Genomic DNA, 16,867 nt, shown 5'->3' on the forward strand with positions numbered 1-16,867 from the left:
CCACGTGACCGCAAAATCCAACTGCGTCACTGCGTCACATGCAAAATGAAAACTGACAATTATCCCATTCCTTAGCTTGCATCTGAGTAAGATTTATTTCAAATCTCATTGATAGTTTACGATTATTTAAATGGTAAATGTAGCTTCAGAAGCGTTTTCATTTTGCATGTTAAAACCCACCTGAGAACCATGGGCGATTTTGCAATTTTACTGACGGATTTTTCACTTTTAAAACTTTTCATACAACAAATGAATAAAGATAAAACGTCAATAATGCCTTACTTTTGATGAAATGCAGTGAGCAAACGAGATAATTCCCGATATTTTCGATCTTTATATCTCCACGGCGAATGTCCGCTAACCACTTCCGCTGTTTTTGCCCCTTCAGCTCCCTCTTGTATTTACCTTCGTTTTTATCTATCTTCTGGACTGTAAAGTTAGATAACTGGGCCTCACGGTCACCCCGACTGGCACAGTTATTTACAGCTCAAAAACGGGCCGTTTTCGCGGTTTTTAACGGGTGTGAAAGTTCGCGTTTTCAGCATCACTAACATGTACCGGAAGTGACGCTTGTACCCCACGTGGGTGAGGATCTATGCTCCAGTGACCTTTCGTGAAATCATCCTATAACAAGACAGATTTGATTTGTTGGTCTGGAGGGATACTGGTCATATTCCTCACCAATCCTGTGCTTAACACCTGCCAAATCACAGACTGCAATGCGACAGTAGACCAAAATATATTTCCCTGTTGCCAGCAAGCCCCTCTTTGTGGGACACTGTGTTCATGGTATACCACATCTATGTTGCTGTTGTTTAGCTATCATGAATTACCCACCCATTCTGACTTTAGTGGACAGAATTATGTCCTGTAGGATTTTGAACACAACCTAAGGCAACGTAATTGCATGGATATGACTCGCTGTTGCTTTTATTTCATAGAAACATAGAAACATAGAAATTAGGTGCAGGAGTAGGCCATTCGGCCCTTCGAGCCTGCACCGCCATTCAATATGATCATGGCTGATCATCCAACTCAGTATCCCGTACCTGCCTTCTCTCCATACCCTCTGATCCCCTTAGCCACAAGGGCCACATCTAACTCCCTCTTAAATATAGCCAATGAACTGGCCACGACTACCCTCTGTGGCAGGGAGTTCCAGAGATTCACCACTCTCTGTGTGAAAAAAAAAAAAAAAATGTGGTATATAAACATGTGAAATCATGTGGTATAATTCTGCCCTTCAGCCCATTGCGTCCACATTGACCATTAAGTTCCTTTTTACATTCTTGCCATTTTAGTGTCTTCACATTTCCTGCAACTCCTAGTGTCTACCACTCACATACACACTAGTGGCCAATGAACCTACCAACCTGCATGCCTTAGAGACATGGAAAAACTGGACAATCTGGGTGAAATTTCACAAGGAGAATATGTATACTTAACACAGACAGCATTGGAGGTCAGGATTGAATCTGTCTTGAAGCTGTGAGCTACTGGTTATCCACTGTGCTGATAACAAAAACATTTCCTCAATGTATCTTTGGGCATTCTATGTCCATATCTGTGGAGGGAATGGATAGGCAACCTTTGTTGGTCGGGTCCCTTCTTCAGGTAAGGTGTGTTGAAGGAATGAATAAATGTCAGTGGTGAAACATGAAGGTGGTGTTTGAAGTAGGGTCCTGACCTGAAATGGTGCCTCCAAAAATGCTGCCTGACCCGCTGAGTTACTCCAGCACTTCATGCTTGACTCAAGATTCCAGTATCTACAGATCCTTGTGTCTAACAGTATATGGTTCCTGAATCCTTGAAAAGCCTGACAATGTTTATAATGAGGAGGAAACTCTGTGCATCTCACTGAAATCTGAAAGATTGAGGGGATTTTTGTATGTCACAACTTAAATCCTAAGCTATCATTTTTTGATCCCCTTCAAAAAACTTTAGCTTTCAGTCTATTAAGATTGCACAGTGGCTGGATTGTAGCTTTTTTCATCTACATTCAAGTGTAACGCTGAGCTGAATTTTACTTCACAATCTTTCCATTCTCAAGATTAATTTTTTCCACTTCTACAACTTTGCCTGGCTCTTCCATGCTCAATGCAAATTGGTGCTTCACCACTGACCTTTACTCACTCCTTCAGCTTGACTGCACTTCATTTCTCTTCTTCCTTGCCTCATGGTTTATTGTTCCTTACTGACTCCAGCTGAATGTACCCTGAATTTATTTTGCCATTCAACCTCTGTCCTGTCTCAAAGTCCTTTATATATCGCTTTTTTAAATCCACAGTCTCCTATCATTTGAATTTTGCAGTCCCCACCAGTATTACGTCCTCTTTGGAATGTTATATTTTTTTGACACCTTCTGTTTTTTGTTCTACTTGCCCTCTCTGCATCACCATCAGTGATTGGGTGTATTGTACATGTACAATATTTTAATAAACTGAAGAATATAATGTCTGACAATTTCTTTCAGGGAGGAAGCCACACAATCGGTGTTTGAAATATTTGCAGACATACTGGCAAGGCAGTTGGCTGCGATAGAAGTCATCAATGAGAATTTTGAAAGTGGCAAGAATGAACAATATGAAACGTGTTTGCAACTTACTGCTGAGTGCTTCCGATGTCTCAGAAATGCCTGCATACAATGTGTCAAGAATCAGTCTCATATAAGGTAATTGAACTTGAATAGAGCAAGTCTGGTAGGCTATGCATTGACACAACATGTAAATGAGTACCACTTGGAGTATTGTTCAGTTTTGATCACCCTGCTACAAGAAAGATACCTTTATGCTGGAAGGATTGCAAAGACGATTTACGAAGATGTTGCCAGAACTTGTGGGGCCGAGCTATTGGGAGATGTTTGGAAAGCTGGGACTTTATTCCTTGGAGTGCAGGAGATGGAGGGTGATATTATAGACATGTATAAAATTATGAAGGTTATAGATAGGGAGAATGCACAGAATGTTTCACCAGAGTTGAGGAATAAAGACCTAGAGGCCATAGGTTTAAGGTGAGGGGAGAAATATTTAAAGGGGCATATTTTTCAGAAAGAGAGTGATGGGTATATGGAATGACTTTCTAGAGAAAGCTGTTGAGGCAGGTACAAAAGCACCATTTTAAAGATATTTGGTCAGTTGTATGGATATGATCCAAATGACGGAAAATTGTACTAGCTTAGATGGGGTATTTTGGTCGTATGAACAAGTTGGGCCAACGGGCCTGTTTCTGTGCAGTATGACTGTGTAAAGGGCCTTTCCCGAGTTTTTCACGAATTCTCCCGAGTTATTCACGAATTTTCCTGAGTTTTCCCCTTGATTCAAACTCGCAGAATGTTCGTAACAAGTCCGTAAGAGGCCGTAGGAGTCTGTAGATATATCGTAGGTACTCGAGGCATCAGGAAAGTCGGGACGTTTTTTCCAGCATGATAAAAAAATTTCCACGAGTAAAAAAATAGCCCCAAGTACCTACGGCTGGCATAACGAGCCGCTACGATATATCCAAGGACTCCTACGGACTCGTTACGAACATTCTGTGAGTTTGAATCAAGGAGAAAACTCGGGAGAATTCGTGAATAATTCGGGGAAGTGGGACAGGCCCTTAGGTCGGAAGTTTATAAACCAGTATCCAAGCTCATGACTTCATTGGGTTGAGGTGTCAAATAAAATGTCATGCTTAGCATACAAGGTTTTAAATCAAACTAAACCTTGAAATAAGTTTTGATGTGGAAGTGGCATATGCACACTTTTCATTGTTTGTGCAATGACAATGTTAATATGGTTTTGGCAGATGGATGATTAATTTGAGGAAGTTTGTCTCCATAATTCTCAGGGATAAATGGTTTGAAAATTCTATTGCTGGAGCGAAATAAATTCTCATCTTGTGTTTAGGGAGTTTGGACTAATCCTGGTGAGTTTTTGCCTTTTATTTTATTGGTGCAAAAGTTTTGAGACTGGCAGTTGTATCGTGTTATGCTTTGTTCTTCAAGGATAAGAAAGAGGATATTCACATTTAGCCCTGCACTTTTGGCCCATTAGCCTTAAAAGATATCTGTAATCTAATCCAGTTTTATAGTAGGGTGCCTCAAGCACTCGTGCTATGCTTTAAGATGTGAAATCAGTAAGGAAAAGAACCACATCCATGCTGTGCTTAGGCAGAATCAAGTTTACACGCTGACATATTTGCTGCAAAATGGCTGTGTTGTATTCATCTGCTGTTACATGACTAGAGAGAGTTAATGCTGCTGGTACTGAGTTAATATGCTGCAAGATAGTGGTTTGAAAATGCAACCAAGTTTCCCTTGGAATTAAGCATTCTGTCTAAACAATGCAGATCCACACCGCAGAACAGGAACAGCCTTACCACCTTGATTAGTTGTAGTAATAACAAGGATCAGCAGATGCTGCTTTATACCAAAGATAGACACAAAATACTGGAGAAACTCAACAGGTCAGGTAGCATCTCTGGAGAACATGGATAGGTGACCCTTCTACAAACTGATTGTAGGGGAGGGAAGGAAAAATAATTGGAAGATAGAGGAGCCACTCAAGGTCATCTGTTGCTGCCTGTGATTTGTCCGGCTCCCTCTTCTCTCTTCCAATTTTTCCCCCCCTCTCCTCCCCTGCAATCAGTCTGAAGAAGGGCCCCGATCTGAAACGTCACCTACCCAGAGATGCCCCCTGTTTTGCTGAGTTACTCCAGCATTTTGTGTCGACCTTGATTTGTTCTTGCTTTGATTGTAATTTAGACCATTCTTAACATGTTGATTGCACTGTAAATTCCTCATTTTTTATTTCCAGTCACAGCAAGTACTTTCAGAAATAGATATTAGACCATGTTAACGGCAATGTTATCTGACAATGATGTGGAGGTGCATTGTATAATTACAAAAGCATTAGTAGAAAACACCTTGGGCTCACTGTTTGTTTCATGGAAAATACAAAATGCTGGAGGGACTCAGCAGGTCAGGCAGTAACTGTCAAGGAAATTGACCGGCGATGTTTCAGGTTGAGACCCTTCTTCTCACTGGACAAGAGAGAAGGTTGAGGGTAGCTATTTTTATATATGGGGCATGATGTTACAATGGAGGAAAAGATTGGAAAGAGTTCTCTACCTATTTGTAGAAACAACGAACTGGAGATGCTGTTTAATACACAAAAGGGCATAAACAGCAGGGAAGGTCTGCTGAGTTACTCCAGCACTTTGTGTTAATTTACAACAGAGTGGAAAGAATAGTTATAAAAAGAATAAAAGTACAAGCAAAATTGCAGCTTTGTTTCAGAGTAGAAATTAGTGTTACCAAGCAGAACATTTTATTCCCATATTTCTGACCCAAATCCATATGGAGAAAGTGATTAGTTCCAGCTTTATGTAGTTCATTGCATTCATTCACTTTGGTAGATTGGGTGTGTCATGATGGCAGTTATTATTTTTTTTATTGCTTTATGCCAACTCACATTGCCTGTGATTTAGAATAAAGTAAAGCAAATCAGTTATTCAATGTGAGAGTGACGGAAAACAATCTAAAGTAGTTAATTTTGAATGATAGTACAAAAAAATTCCCATACATCTATTTTTGTGGGATGTTTTTGAACAACTGGAAACAAGTACTGGATCAGTCTGGGGAAATGATGAGCAAACTAGAGAGAGTGAATATTTATATTGTTCTCCATTATTTTAGAAATGCTGAATTCAGCATTATAGAGACCAGTATATTGTATACTCATTCTTAAAAGGGGATCAAAAAGGGATGGTAGAAGACATGACAGTTGCTTTCGGGATCCATAATTACATCAGTTTGATGATAACCATTTTAAAACAGCTAGAATATTGAAAAATAATTTGCCTTCTGGATATGAATTACATCCACGATTAGCAGTGTATTTGAACCCCCAGTAACATTTATATCGAGCTGTTACATTTTCATTAAATACGTTCATGGTTATGAATGAAAGTGACTATTTTCATGCTCTTTATTTTTATATATAGGATTCCATTTCCATTGTAGTTCTGCAATATTAATACCATTCATATCGTGCATTTGTGTCTTGATATTTGCTCTGTAATAAAATCTTTTACTTGATCTGTACTTAGGCCACTAACTGCTGTTCAGCCACAACGAGGGTAAATGGGAATTTGACGAATGTGTGTGAACAATAAAAATACAGTGCCGACCACATGGTCGATGTTCAATTGTACAGGGTTTGAGGTTTGGCAAGATGTCGAAATCTGTTTTTCGAAATTTTCTGTTTTTAATTTATCTAAAAAGTTATGATTATGTGAAAGATACATCTTCTAGATGCGCTGGGACGCATCCTCAGTGATGTGACCTGGGGTCATCGGGTGTTTCGGGTCTCACAACATCAGACACCCTCGCCCAGGCGACCCAGCCGGGGTTGATCAAGCCCCAACTTGCGTCCCAGCAGCAACCGCCCATGGATCAGCCCTCTTAATCCAAAGCCACCTAGTGGCTTTCTCTGCGGCATCGTTTGCGGATTGAATGGCCCTCTTCTTTGCCAGCCCGTAATGCCCAACTGGTTGAGGACTTTGCAGAGTGAGCATTCTGCAAAGCCTCTACAGCCCACCTCTATGAGCTCATAGTATGTCTTCCAGCCGCTGCCCTGGCACATCTCCACCAGTTCCTGGTATTTTGCGCGTTTCCTCTCGTTAGCCTCTTCAATACGCTCTTCCCAGGGCACTGTCAGCTCCAGAGTGATCAGCTGTTTTGTCATTTCAGAGGTGATGATCATGTCTGGCCAGAGTGATGTTGCTGTGATGTCCTGTGGAAATTTCAGCTGTGTGCCCAGATCGACACACAGTCAGTGGCTGTGTAGAGGAGGCCCGTCCTTGTTTTTGGTTGTGGTCGCGGCTTCTCTCCAGCTTTAACTAAAGTGATTGATTTCTTTGGGGCATGGTGGTGTTTGCTGTTACTGATGGCAGTGGCTATGCTTTCAGCAACCACCTTGAGCACCTGGTCATGGTGCCACCGATAGCGACCTTCCCCAAGAGACTTTGGGCAGCTGCTGAGGAGATGTTCTAATGATCCTCTTCCAGAGCAAAGTGGGCAGGAATGTGTCTCGCTCTTGCCCCAGATGTGGAGGTTTGCTGGGCTTGGTAGGGCATCGTAGACAGCTTGGACAAGGAACCGGACGTGCTGGAAGTCTGCCTGGATGATGTTTGACCAAGTGATCTTGCGCTGCGGTATGCTCTCCCACCTTGTCCACGCGCCCTGCTGCCTGAACCCCACCGTCCTGCTCACACGCTCTTCCTCCACACCTGCTCGGACCTCTTCCTGGATTAGATGGTGCCTCTCCTTACCCCTGGGCCGTGCCTCTCCTTGCCCCTGAGTCTTAGGGACACCTTCTGGTCCATGGAATCCCTGTACTGCAGAGCTTCTCTTGTTAGCGTCACCATAAGCTCTTCCGTGAGGCCACAGAATGGGAGCTGCAAGATGTTACTGGTCCCATACAGTGCTGCAGTGTTGAGGCTGCGGGGAAGGCCAAGCCACCTGCGGAGAAAGCCACTGATCTTCCCAGCAGAGGCCACAGGACTCGGGGCAGGATGGAATGCTGATAGATCCAGGCCTTGAATCTGCCAGGCAGACCTGACTTGTCGACTTTGGTGAGCCAGGTTTCAAGGTCTTCAATGGACTTTTGAATGGCGGCAGAGTCTTTCAGAGTTGCGTCAAAAAGCTTCCCCAAAACTATATTCATGCAAGATTTTTATGAAAGGGGCCATAAAATCAGTCTCTTGTTGAGAATAATAGCAAATATAACATTTTAAGAAAAAATACTTTTGTCCATATTGCTTAATTTGGTGGCAGTTTATCAGAGCTGCAAAACAATTACTAGTTTCATTTTCCATTTGTTTTGCACATTTATCAGATTTGTCACGACCCGGGATTTTTCCCAAACCATGTGTAAATATGCATACTGCATACTGCAAATAATTCATTTGTTTTTGCAGACAATTGAATTACTGGTTAATTGTTCATTTGTAATGCTGGTACTGACTCAATGGTCCAAAAGGTCGCCATGCTTCAACCTTTCTGTGAAGAAACAAGAAACTGCTGGTGCTGGTTAATACACAAAAGGACACAAAATGCTGGAGTAACTCAGCAGGTCAGGCAGTGTCTCTGGAGGACATGGATTGTGATGTTTCGGGTCGAGATCTTTCTTCAGGATTTGAAGAATATCAGGGTCCTTAGCATATGAAAGGTCCGTTCAAGAGTCTGATAACGGGGAAGCAGCTGTTCTAGTATCTGGCTTTCAAGGTTGTGTGTCCTCTTCCAAACGCAAGAGGGGAGAAGAGAGGATGACCAGGGTATTTGTGCCCTTGATTATGTTGACTGCTTTCCCAAGGCAGTGTGAAGCGTCGATGGAGTCGCGAAGGAGAGAGGTTGGTTTGTGTGATTAAGTTTATTGGAGTTTCTTGCGGTGGCGTTAGTTGTGCAGCTTTGTGATGAGTGCAAATTATGATGCCGATTGATTTGCCTAAGAGTTGGTAAATAGAATGGAAAATATTCCTAATTACAGCATATTTATTTTTACCGTTACTGAAGTTCTAGGAGCAAACGTGGGTGGGCTAGGATATTTTTCAAGTGGAGAAAATAGTATCAAGGTATGTACCCTTTCTCTAATTCATATGCTGGTCTTTTGTTTTATCTTTCAGAACTGTAGGCCTGATAGACCCAACAATTCAGATTCTCCAGTTTCTTCACCAGCTCAGAGGTTTCCAGAGTGATACATTGTCAGCAGGTAAGAAACTCCACTCATGCATGTCAACTGACATTAGGAAACCTGAACGGAAACCTCTGGAGACTTTGCGCCCCACCCAAGGTTTCCGTGTGGTTCCTGGAGGTTACAGGTGGTTGCCGGAGGTTGCAGGTAGTGGAAGCAGGTAGGGAGACTGACAAAAACCTCCGGGAACCGCACGGAAACCTTGGGTGGGGCGCAAAGTCTTCAGAGGTTTCCGTTCAGGTTTCCTAAGTGGGACAGGGGCATTACAGTGCCAGAGTCCCGGGATACGTTCTGACTACAGGTGCTGTCTGTATGGAGTTTGTACGTTCTCTGTGACCATGTGGGCTTTCTCCAGGTGCTCCGGTTTCTTTCCACACTCCAAATACATGCATGTTTGTAGGTTAAGTGGCTTCTGTAAACTGTCTCTTGCGTGTAGGATAGAATTAGTGTATGGGGATCATTGGCCAGCTGGACTTGATGGCCCGAACTGCTGTTTCCACTCTGTATCTCTAAAAAACTAAAAAACAAATTAGCCTGCAATGGGATTTTCTCCCCCAAATCTAGATTAGTACTAATCTATTAATCTCTCTGAAACAAACTCAAGATCATTTCAGTGAGATTACATTCAAGTTTATCATTTACATAAATGTTACTGAATCTTTCCTCACGCAACCTTACCCCAAAATAAAAATCAAACCCCGAAGTCTGTTTTACACCGATTCGGTAGCAAATATATCCTTTCTTGGATCTGGACCAAAGGTATACAGATCCTATGAAAACTCTGCATAATTGCTGCATGGCTAGCTAATTTTTATCGCCAACTCCTGTGCTATTGTGAGCATTATTACAATTATTTTCCTATATGCCTGTTTGATGGTCAGTTTTTTTGAAGCAGCATACCCAAGATCCAACACGCACCAGCATTTAGTGTTTTGGTAGTGGTTTATTGACGTGGGTTTTTGTTATGTGTCCTGAGATACAGTGAACAACTTAGTTTTGCGTGCTATCCAGGTTAAAAAATAGCATCCACACATGATTGAAATCAAAAATCATGCATGAGTACGAGAACTAGTGCAAAGAAAACGGAAACCCATTGCAGATATAGTGTTACAACTGCTGAGAAAGTGCAGATTTAAAAAAAAGTGCAAGGTCCTCAATGGTGTAGATTGGGGGATCGGAAATACATCCCGTTGCTTGTGAGAGGCTAGTACAAGAGTCTGATATTAGCCGGGAAGAAGCTGTTTTTGAATCTGGTGTTATGTGTTTTCCAGCTTGTTGTTCTGAAAGAAGATCCACCATAATCCACCATCAATCTTGCAATTTCAACAGATTTCCTTTTCATAACTCCATTTATTTAACTGCCCAATCCTATCATTTTACCATATTTCTCGAATGCCTCACTGAATGTAGTATAATTTAGTTCATTCAAGGAAAACTGTTGCTGACTCATTATGAATTAATCCCTCCACAAAGTACCTTGCAAATCTTATACCCTTGTACATAATGTGTGTGAAATTTGTGATTGTAGTAAACTATCAATATTGCTTGTAATGACAAGGAATTGCAGATGCTGTTTCTGAACAGCCACAAAAGCTATTTCACTTTTTGGTGAAACATGTCTTGATAATCTAGCTCATCTCCACCCTTGATGCCCGAGATGATTACCAAATTAGCCCTTGTAGAATGTTTTTGTTGGAAATTTATTTGTATTGCTTTTCACAATGTTAGAAACCAATTGAAATACAATGGCTAGAAATTCTCAAAATAAATTTGAGAGCATGTTCCTGGTAAAACTCTAAAAAAACCTGTAATTGCGAGGTACAGTTGGAAAGCACAAGGTAAGGTCACCAATTCTTGAGTGTGGTGCCTCAGTATTTTGGATAATATTCAGAAGTAATTCAGTAGTATGTTTGTATTCTTTTCAGGATGGAGTACCTTAAGCCAAGTTACATTCATGGAAGTTACATTCAGTCTGAAGAAGGGTCTCGATCTGAAACGTCACCTTCTCCTTTTTCCTTTTCTCTAGAGATGCTGTCTGACCCACTGAGTTACTCCAGATTTTTGTGTCTAGATTCATAAAAACCTGCTTTATACTTGAAATGCCCAAGTAATTCATGTTATAAGGGTTGTACCTTTCTAGATCTGTCTTTAGTCTATTATAAATTCCATAATTGTTCTGAGAGTGCAGGATCCTATCAGGAATTTTGTGCATTTGCACTAGCCAGCTGATTTGTTCTACTTGCTAAATTCTTTGAATGATATACGTTGTTCTGTTATCCGCATCAAATTTATTTTTTCTTTGGCTTTACTCTGGTTGTTGAATTGAGGTTTAGTGGTCTTGTTATATGGATGGTTTACTAAAATGATTTGTACTCAACCCATCAGTAGAAATATGTCACATATTTTAGGTTTAGTCATTGGATGTGGAAGCAATCTTGAAGCAATAAAAAATGCACTAAAATTGAACCAAAGAATGCAATCATTTCTGTTTACTGTAGTTTTTTCAAATGCTGGCGACAGTGCCACTTTTATTCCTCGGCTATCTGGTTCAAGTGGTGGTGTTGTCTAGACAGATCTCCGTTCAATACAAACAATTGCAGTTGTATTTACAATATGATTCATATCGGTGAAGGCAAAGTTACCACATAATGGAAGATTTAATTAAATGCAAAGTAAAGAAATATGATTGGTAACACCTATTGCATAAATATACAAACTGGTTGTGAAATGTGGTTTCAAGTAAACTACCCGCCAGGATTCTAGCCTGTCGTAGATTGCAGAAACAGGCCATTCAACTTGTGGTGCTGAATACTTCCCACCTCCTCCCCCCCCCCCCCCCCTTTTTTTTTGTTTGTTCTAACCAAGTATCTTCCTGCACCCTCTCCTTGTATTTTAATATTCAAAAGAACATAACAATTGGAAGCAGGAGTTGGCCACATGGTCCTTTGAGCCTGCTGTGCCATTTAATAACACAATGGCCAATCTTGCATTCCAGGCAACTGCACCATTCCAGTATACTCACCTTTTACTCTACCTAAGGTCTAATCTAAGTATTTATATAGTCATCCTTTATTTTCAATGAGCGACCCATAGATCTGGATTGTCCCACAGGAGGAACTATCCTCTTCACATGCACCATGCCAAGATCTCCCAGGATTCTACATGTATCAATCGAGCCCTGTCTCGCTATCTAAACTACAGCAGATACAAGCCTAGCATTTCAAACCTGAGTTTCTCCAGCAGATTGTTTCATGCTCAAGATTCCAGCATCTGCATTTTCTTGAGCCTCTTATAGCCTTCTGTAGCCTCCTTGTTTCCATTTTGCAATTTAATTGCCCATCATTGTTCCAGCAGCTAAATTTAGCTGCTCTTTTTTCAGTAGCAGTAATGCAGGGTTCCTGCTTGCTCTGTCAAGAAAAGAGAAAACAATTTTTTCTTTCTTTTATTTTTCATGTGTGTAATTCAAATATAACAATTATTCTCTTTTGGTGTTGATCACAGATTGTCAAGGACGAAGGCAATGAATATGATCTTAATGGTTGAATGAATAATGTGAATATTTTTTTTAACTTTGTACTGCATCACATTATTAACAGTTTATTTATATTTTGATGATTTCTATTGCATATTTTTTCTGGTATAATTGATTTTAGAAAACCGGTCGTATTGCAAGTCCTCCTTATTATCCAAATTGTTAACTTCTAAGAATTTTTCATTTCCTGAATTTGTTCTTTAAACATATCATATTTTCCTCAGCTTTTCAATGTGGCCTACAGTTTCTTGGAAATCTGGCAGTTGGCAATGAAGAAACCAAGGATGTCATTTGGAAAAATGCCTTTCCAGATCTATTTCTGTAAGTGTTATATTTATGTTAAATGTATGACCAGTTGATCCAATATTTGATTCAGCATAGAAGCCAAGCCCCTTATTTCATGGATTTGGATTTGCTCTTCAAAGTGGAAGAAAGAAGAAGATAAAGGAATAGGGAAAAAATAATCAAATAAATATCTTCAGTCTCCAGAATAATCAGTTTACCCCCCCCCCCCCCCCTCATTGGCTCTATAAAACATTTCCATGTTGCCTCAGGACCATACAATAACTTTAATGATGTCATGTGGGATTATGTCAACAGCCCCGTAGCTCATTGTTCTCCTGGATCTCTGGATGGTTTGATGGAGTTGATTAAATTATTCTGATCTTCTTGGTAGCATCAGGCCTCAACTGTTTCCTCTACTTAACCCAACAACATTTGTACATTTTCAGAAATTGTTGCTCAGTCCCTCCCAATTTCCTAATGTTACCTTTGGCTTGGCTCTAGCTTCCATCCTTGTCCCATTCCTTTACACGGTTTATCTCAGATTCAATGTCCCCAGGTACAGAGTGAGTTTCCTTTTGTATTTTGACACCTGCCTAACAGGTATACCTGCCTAACCCCATATCTATCCATTCTTTCATTTCCATGCTTTTGTCTGTCTTCGTCCCATCAACCCCCCCTCCCCCACCTCAACTGTTAATCTCCTTTTTCATCTCTGAGTTGCCTTGAGGCTCAACTTTGAGGTTAAACACCTTTCTTGGAGTTTGTGATGTGGGAGAAAGTTGAGATAAAGGTGAATGTCATCAGCATGGAAGTGAAAGCTGACTCCACAGCTGTGGACAATGTTACTTAGTTGCTGCCTGCAGATGAGGAAGGGGCTGGGATAAGGACAGATCCCCGGGAAAGGCATGCAAAACATGTAAGCACAGTCCCTTTGATCTGGAGCAAGGTTGGACAGGTATTGGAGGAAGGTGGTCTGTCTAATGTACCAAAAATTACAGGAGCATTGTTTGAGAAGACATGTTTAGTTTGGAATATTAAACTACTGCGTCAGGGACAGAAATCTGATAGGAGAGCCTCAAACATGTACACTATAGGTATAAAAAAGGGCACAAAGTGCTGGAGTAACCCAGCGGGCCAGGCAGCATCTCTGTAGAACATGAATAGGTGATATTTTTGGGTTGGGTCCCTTCTTCAGATCCTCTTCGACCCGAAACAAGGAACTGCAGATGCTGGTTTACAAAGAAAACCGCAAAGTGCTGGAGTAACTCAGCGGGTAAGGCAGCATCTCTGGGGAACATGGATAGGTGAAATTTCGGGTTATGATTCTTCAGATGGATCTTTGTGTATTTATTTGTAATCCAGCATCTGCAGTTCCTTGTTTCTATTTAGGAATAATAATAACTCTAGTGCCGGTGTGGGTTTAAACAATTACTGTGTGTAGAGACAACATCCAATCACATGAGTACATAATTTGCAAAGAGAGTAACCACGATCACTGGCCATTAATAGTTCCCTGACAACCACAGGTAATACTGGTAAATCTGGAAAGTAGGGCACCAACCCAAAGCAACACCTTTCCATGTTCTCCAGGGATGCTGCCTGACCCACTGAGTTACATCAGCACTTTTTTTTATTTTGAGGTGAGGCAGAGGATGGTGAGAATTACCAGCTACAGAATTACTGTGATGACTGAATTTATAATGACTCAGTTTACAACTAGACTTGAATTAAGCTGACCTCTTATGATGAAGATGTACCGTAACTGCTTCATTTTTGGCACGGTGTATCACATCTCATATTTGAAAATTCCTCAGGCGGTACATTCCAGTGTCTGGAATCAACCTGCAGCCTGCATGCCTTATATTCTGGCTTTTAAACATTTGACGATATAAAATATGACCATTGCCTGCAAAAGCTTGCCCAATACCTACTGTTTTGGATTTGTGGCTATCTCCCTGTTCAGTATCTATTTCCCAATTTTACCCACATCAAGAAACAAATTTCACTTTATTGACTTGAAAAGTAATGCAGTTGCTAATTTCTCTCAGATGCCCTACATATAATTTGCTACCTTAATTTGAATTTCTGTATTTTGTACACAAGCTTAAAAAAAAGATTTTGTGAATTTGTATGAACACTATAGAAAGGATGTGAAAGCATTCGGAGAGATTCCAGAAAAAAAAAATAAGAATGGTTGTTGGAAATGAAGGACTACAGCTATAAAGTTTTTTTAGAGAAGCTGTAACCATTTTAGAGAAGAGAAGGCTTTGGGGAAACATGTAGAAAGTATATTAATGATGAAGGATGTGAACGGGATGATGGTGGATGTTTAGTTCCTTTGGTGGAAGGGTCAAGGAATTGTTGCATTTTGTGAAAGACATATGTTGTCACACTTCTGATTTCAGAAGGACATACTTTTCTGGAAATAGATCCACATATCTTCTTAAAGAAATTCACGAAATTCGGGTCTGGAGAAGTGTCACGACCCACCCAAGTGTCACGTTTTCTATAGCTCTAGCGGCTAGTGGAGTCAAGGGATATGGGGAGAAGGCAGGCACGGGTTATTGATAGGGGACGATCAGCCTTGATCACAATGAATGGCGGTGCTGGCTCGAATGGCCGAATAGCCTCCTCCTGCACCTATTTTCTATGTTTCTATGACCCGAAACGTTGGCTGGCTATTCCCTCCACAGATGCTGCCTTACCTGCTGAATTCCTCCAACACTTCGTGTTTTACTCAAGATTCTAGCATCTGCAGTTACTTGTCTCCATTGTGAAGTTATCTGTATTAATTTGAACTCGGTGATATTCTTTATTTGACAAACATACGTTTTGTTCACTGTTGTCAAGTTTAAATTAAATAATTGTCTCTCCTTCATTGCTATTTTGCTTGGATTTGAAACAAACTTATTTATATCAAGGCTGATAAATTACGATATATTTGGCAAATATGGCATGTAGCATTGACTGATTTCTTGGACCTGTGTCTAAAATTTGTGTTTTAATTTTTCCTGAGGAATTGCCTGAATCATTTGGATAAGAAAACTGTTACCTATTGCTGCATGGTTCTGTTTACCTGCCTCAGCATCGAAAGAACAGCAGACCTACTAAACCATACAAAAGGGATTAAACTGGCTGAAACTGTTGTAAAAATCTGCAAGAAAGAGCCACAACTGGACTGGGCGTATGTATTTTTTAAGAAACATTTAACATTTTCTCTTGATCCCTGGGCAAGAAGTCTTGGTGCAGTTTGCAATTCTATCTGCTGAAGCTTTAGTATTATTGTCTATTTTTCTATGCTTTTAATGTGTGCTGTACATGATTAATAGCCTATTTACTAATGTTTCTGTTACTGAATTCCAAGCATTCTCTGGAAGTTTTTATCATTCATTGATGTGAAGTTACTTAATTGACATTCTCTTTTCCATTTGAATTTTTTTCCTTCCCCAATGAATCTATTACTCCTAGCCAGTGAAAATGTCAGCATAAACCCATTACATTGGTCATTCTATCGATTTAAAATATCAGACAGGCACACCATGACCCACAACCCTCCTTATCCCAAAATAGCCCAGTAAGAAGAGAGCAATGAAGGAAAAAAACTGTTATTGAGGTGCCACAAAAAAGGATGTTGTAGTTCTGGCAGTCTTGTGGAGTGAGAGACGGCTGAGACCCTCTGGCAGCCATGTTGGATGTCATGGCAATTGGAAACTGGCAATCTATGCTAAACTCTGTATATTTTTTCATTTTGATCAACTGAACAAACACAAACAAAACCTGCTTACAAGCCATTGTAACATTATGATGAGAAATCAACAGAATTAGTTTCCAGTTGTCCAATAATAAAAGCACACGATCTTCCTTTGTGGTTTATGAGAGTTATTGATTAAGAATTCCCAAATGCTAAACCATCTAGTTCACCAGCAGAGAGATCTTCTGTTGCGTCCAACATACTACTATCCCTCAAGAGACTTGATCCATAGTCCAGTCTCTACCAATAAATAATTCGTATAAGTAATTGGAATAACAATTCTGCTTGACTGACACAAATCCAGAACCCTAACATCCAGTCAACCACTTGTACGTTATTGGCTATAATGTTCACTGTTAGATAATGCATTGCAATCACTTACCAAAACTTCTCCAGCATCTCTCAAAGTCACAGCTTGTACCATCAAAAAGATTGAGATGCTTGAATGCCATTACCTGCATGTTTCCCTTCCATTCGCACATCATCCCGACTTGTAAATACTTAGTTTCTTCATCATAATTGCAAACAAGTCCCACAATCCCTTGTAGACATTGTGGTACCCTT

The 16,867-nt window shown here is 40.5% G+C and overlaps 1 protein-coding gene across 1 annotated transcript in view; it reads left to right on the plus strand.

Moving 5' to 3' along the window:
* atxn10 (ataxin 10) overlaps nucleotides 1–16,867 on the plus strand; it is a 113,788-nt gene that overhangs the window by 705 nt on the left and 96,216 nt on the right. The window contains exons 2-5 of the mRNA XM_033037549.1: nucleotides 2,474–2,671; nucleotides 8,668–8,753; nucleotides 12,492–12,588; nucleotides 15,569–15,736. Coding sequence (XP_032893440.1) covers nucleotides 2,474–2,671; nucleotides 8,668–8,753; nucleotides 12,492–12,588; nucleotides 15,569–15,736 — 549 coding nt within the window. The remainder of the gene's footprint in view (nucleotides 1–2,473; nucleotides 2,672–8,667; nucleotides 8,754–12,491; nucleotides 12,589–15,568; nucleotides 15,737–16,867) is intronic.

Source organism: Amblyraja radiata, chromosome 19 (genome assembly GCF_010909765.2).
Source record: "Amblyraja radiata isolate CabotCenter1 chromosome 19, sAmbRad1.1.pri, whole genome shotgun sequence".
Lineage (NCBI taxonomy): Eukaryota > Metazoa > Chordata > Chondrichthyes > Rajiformes > Rajidae > Amblyraja > Amblyraja radiata.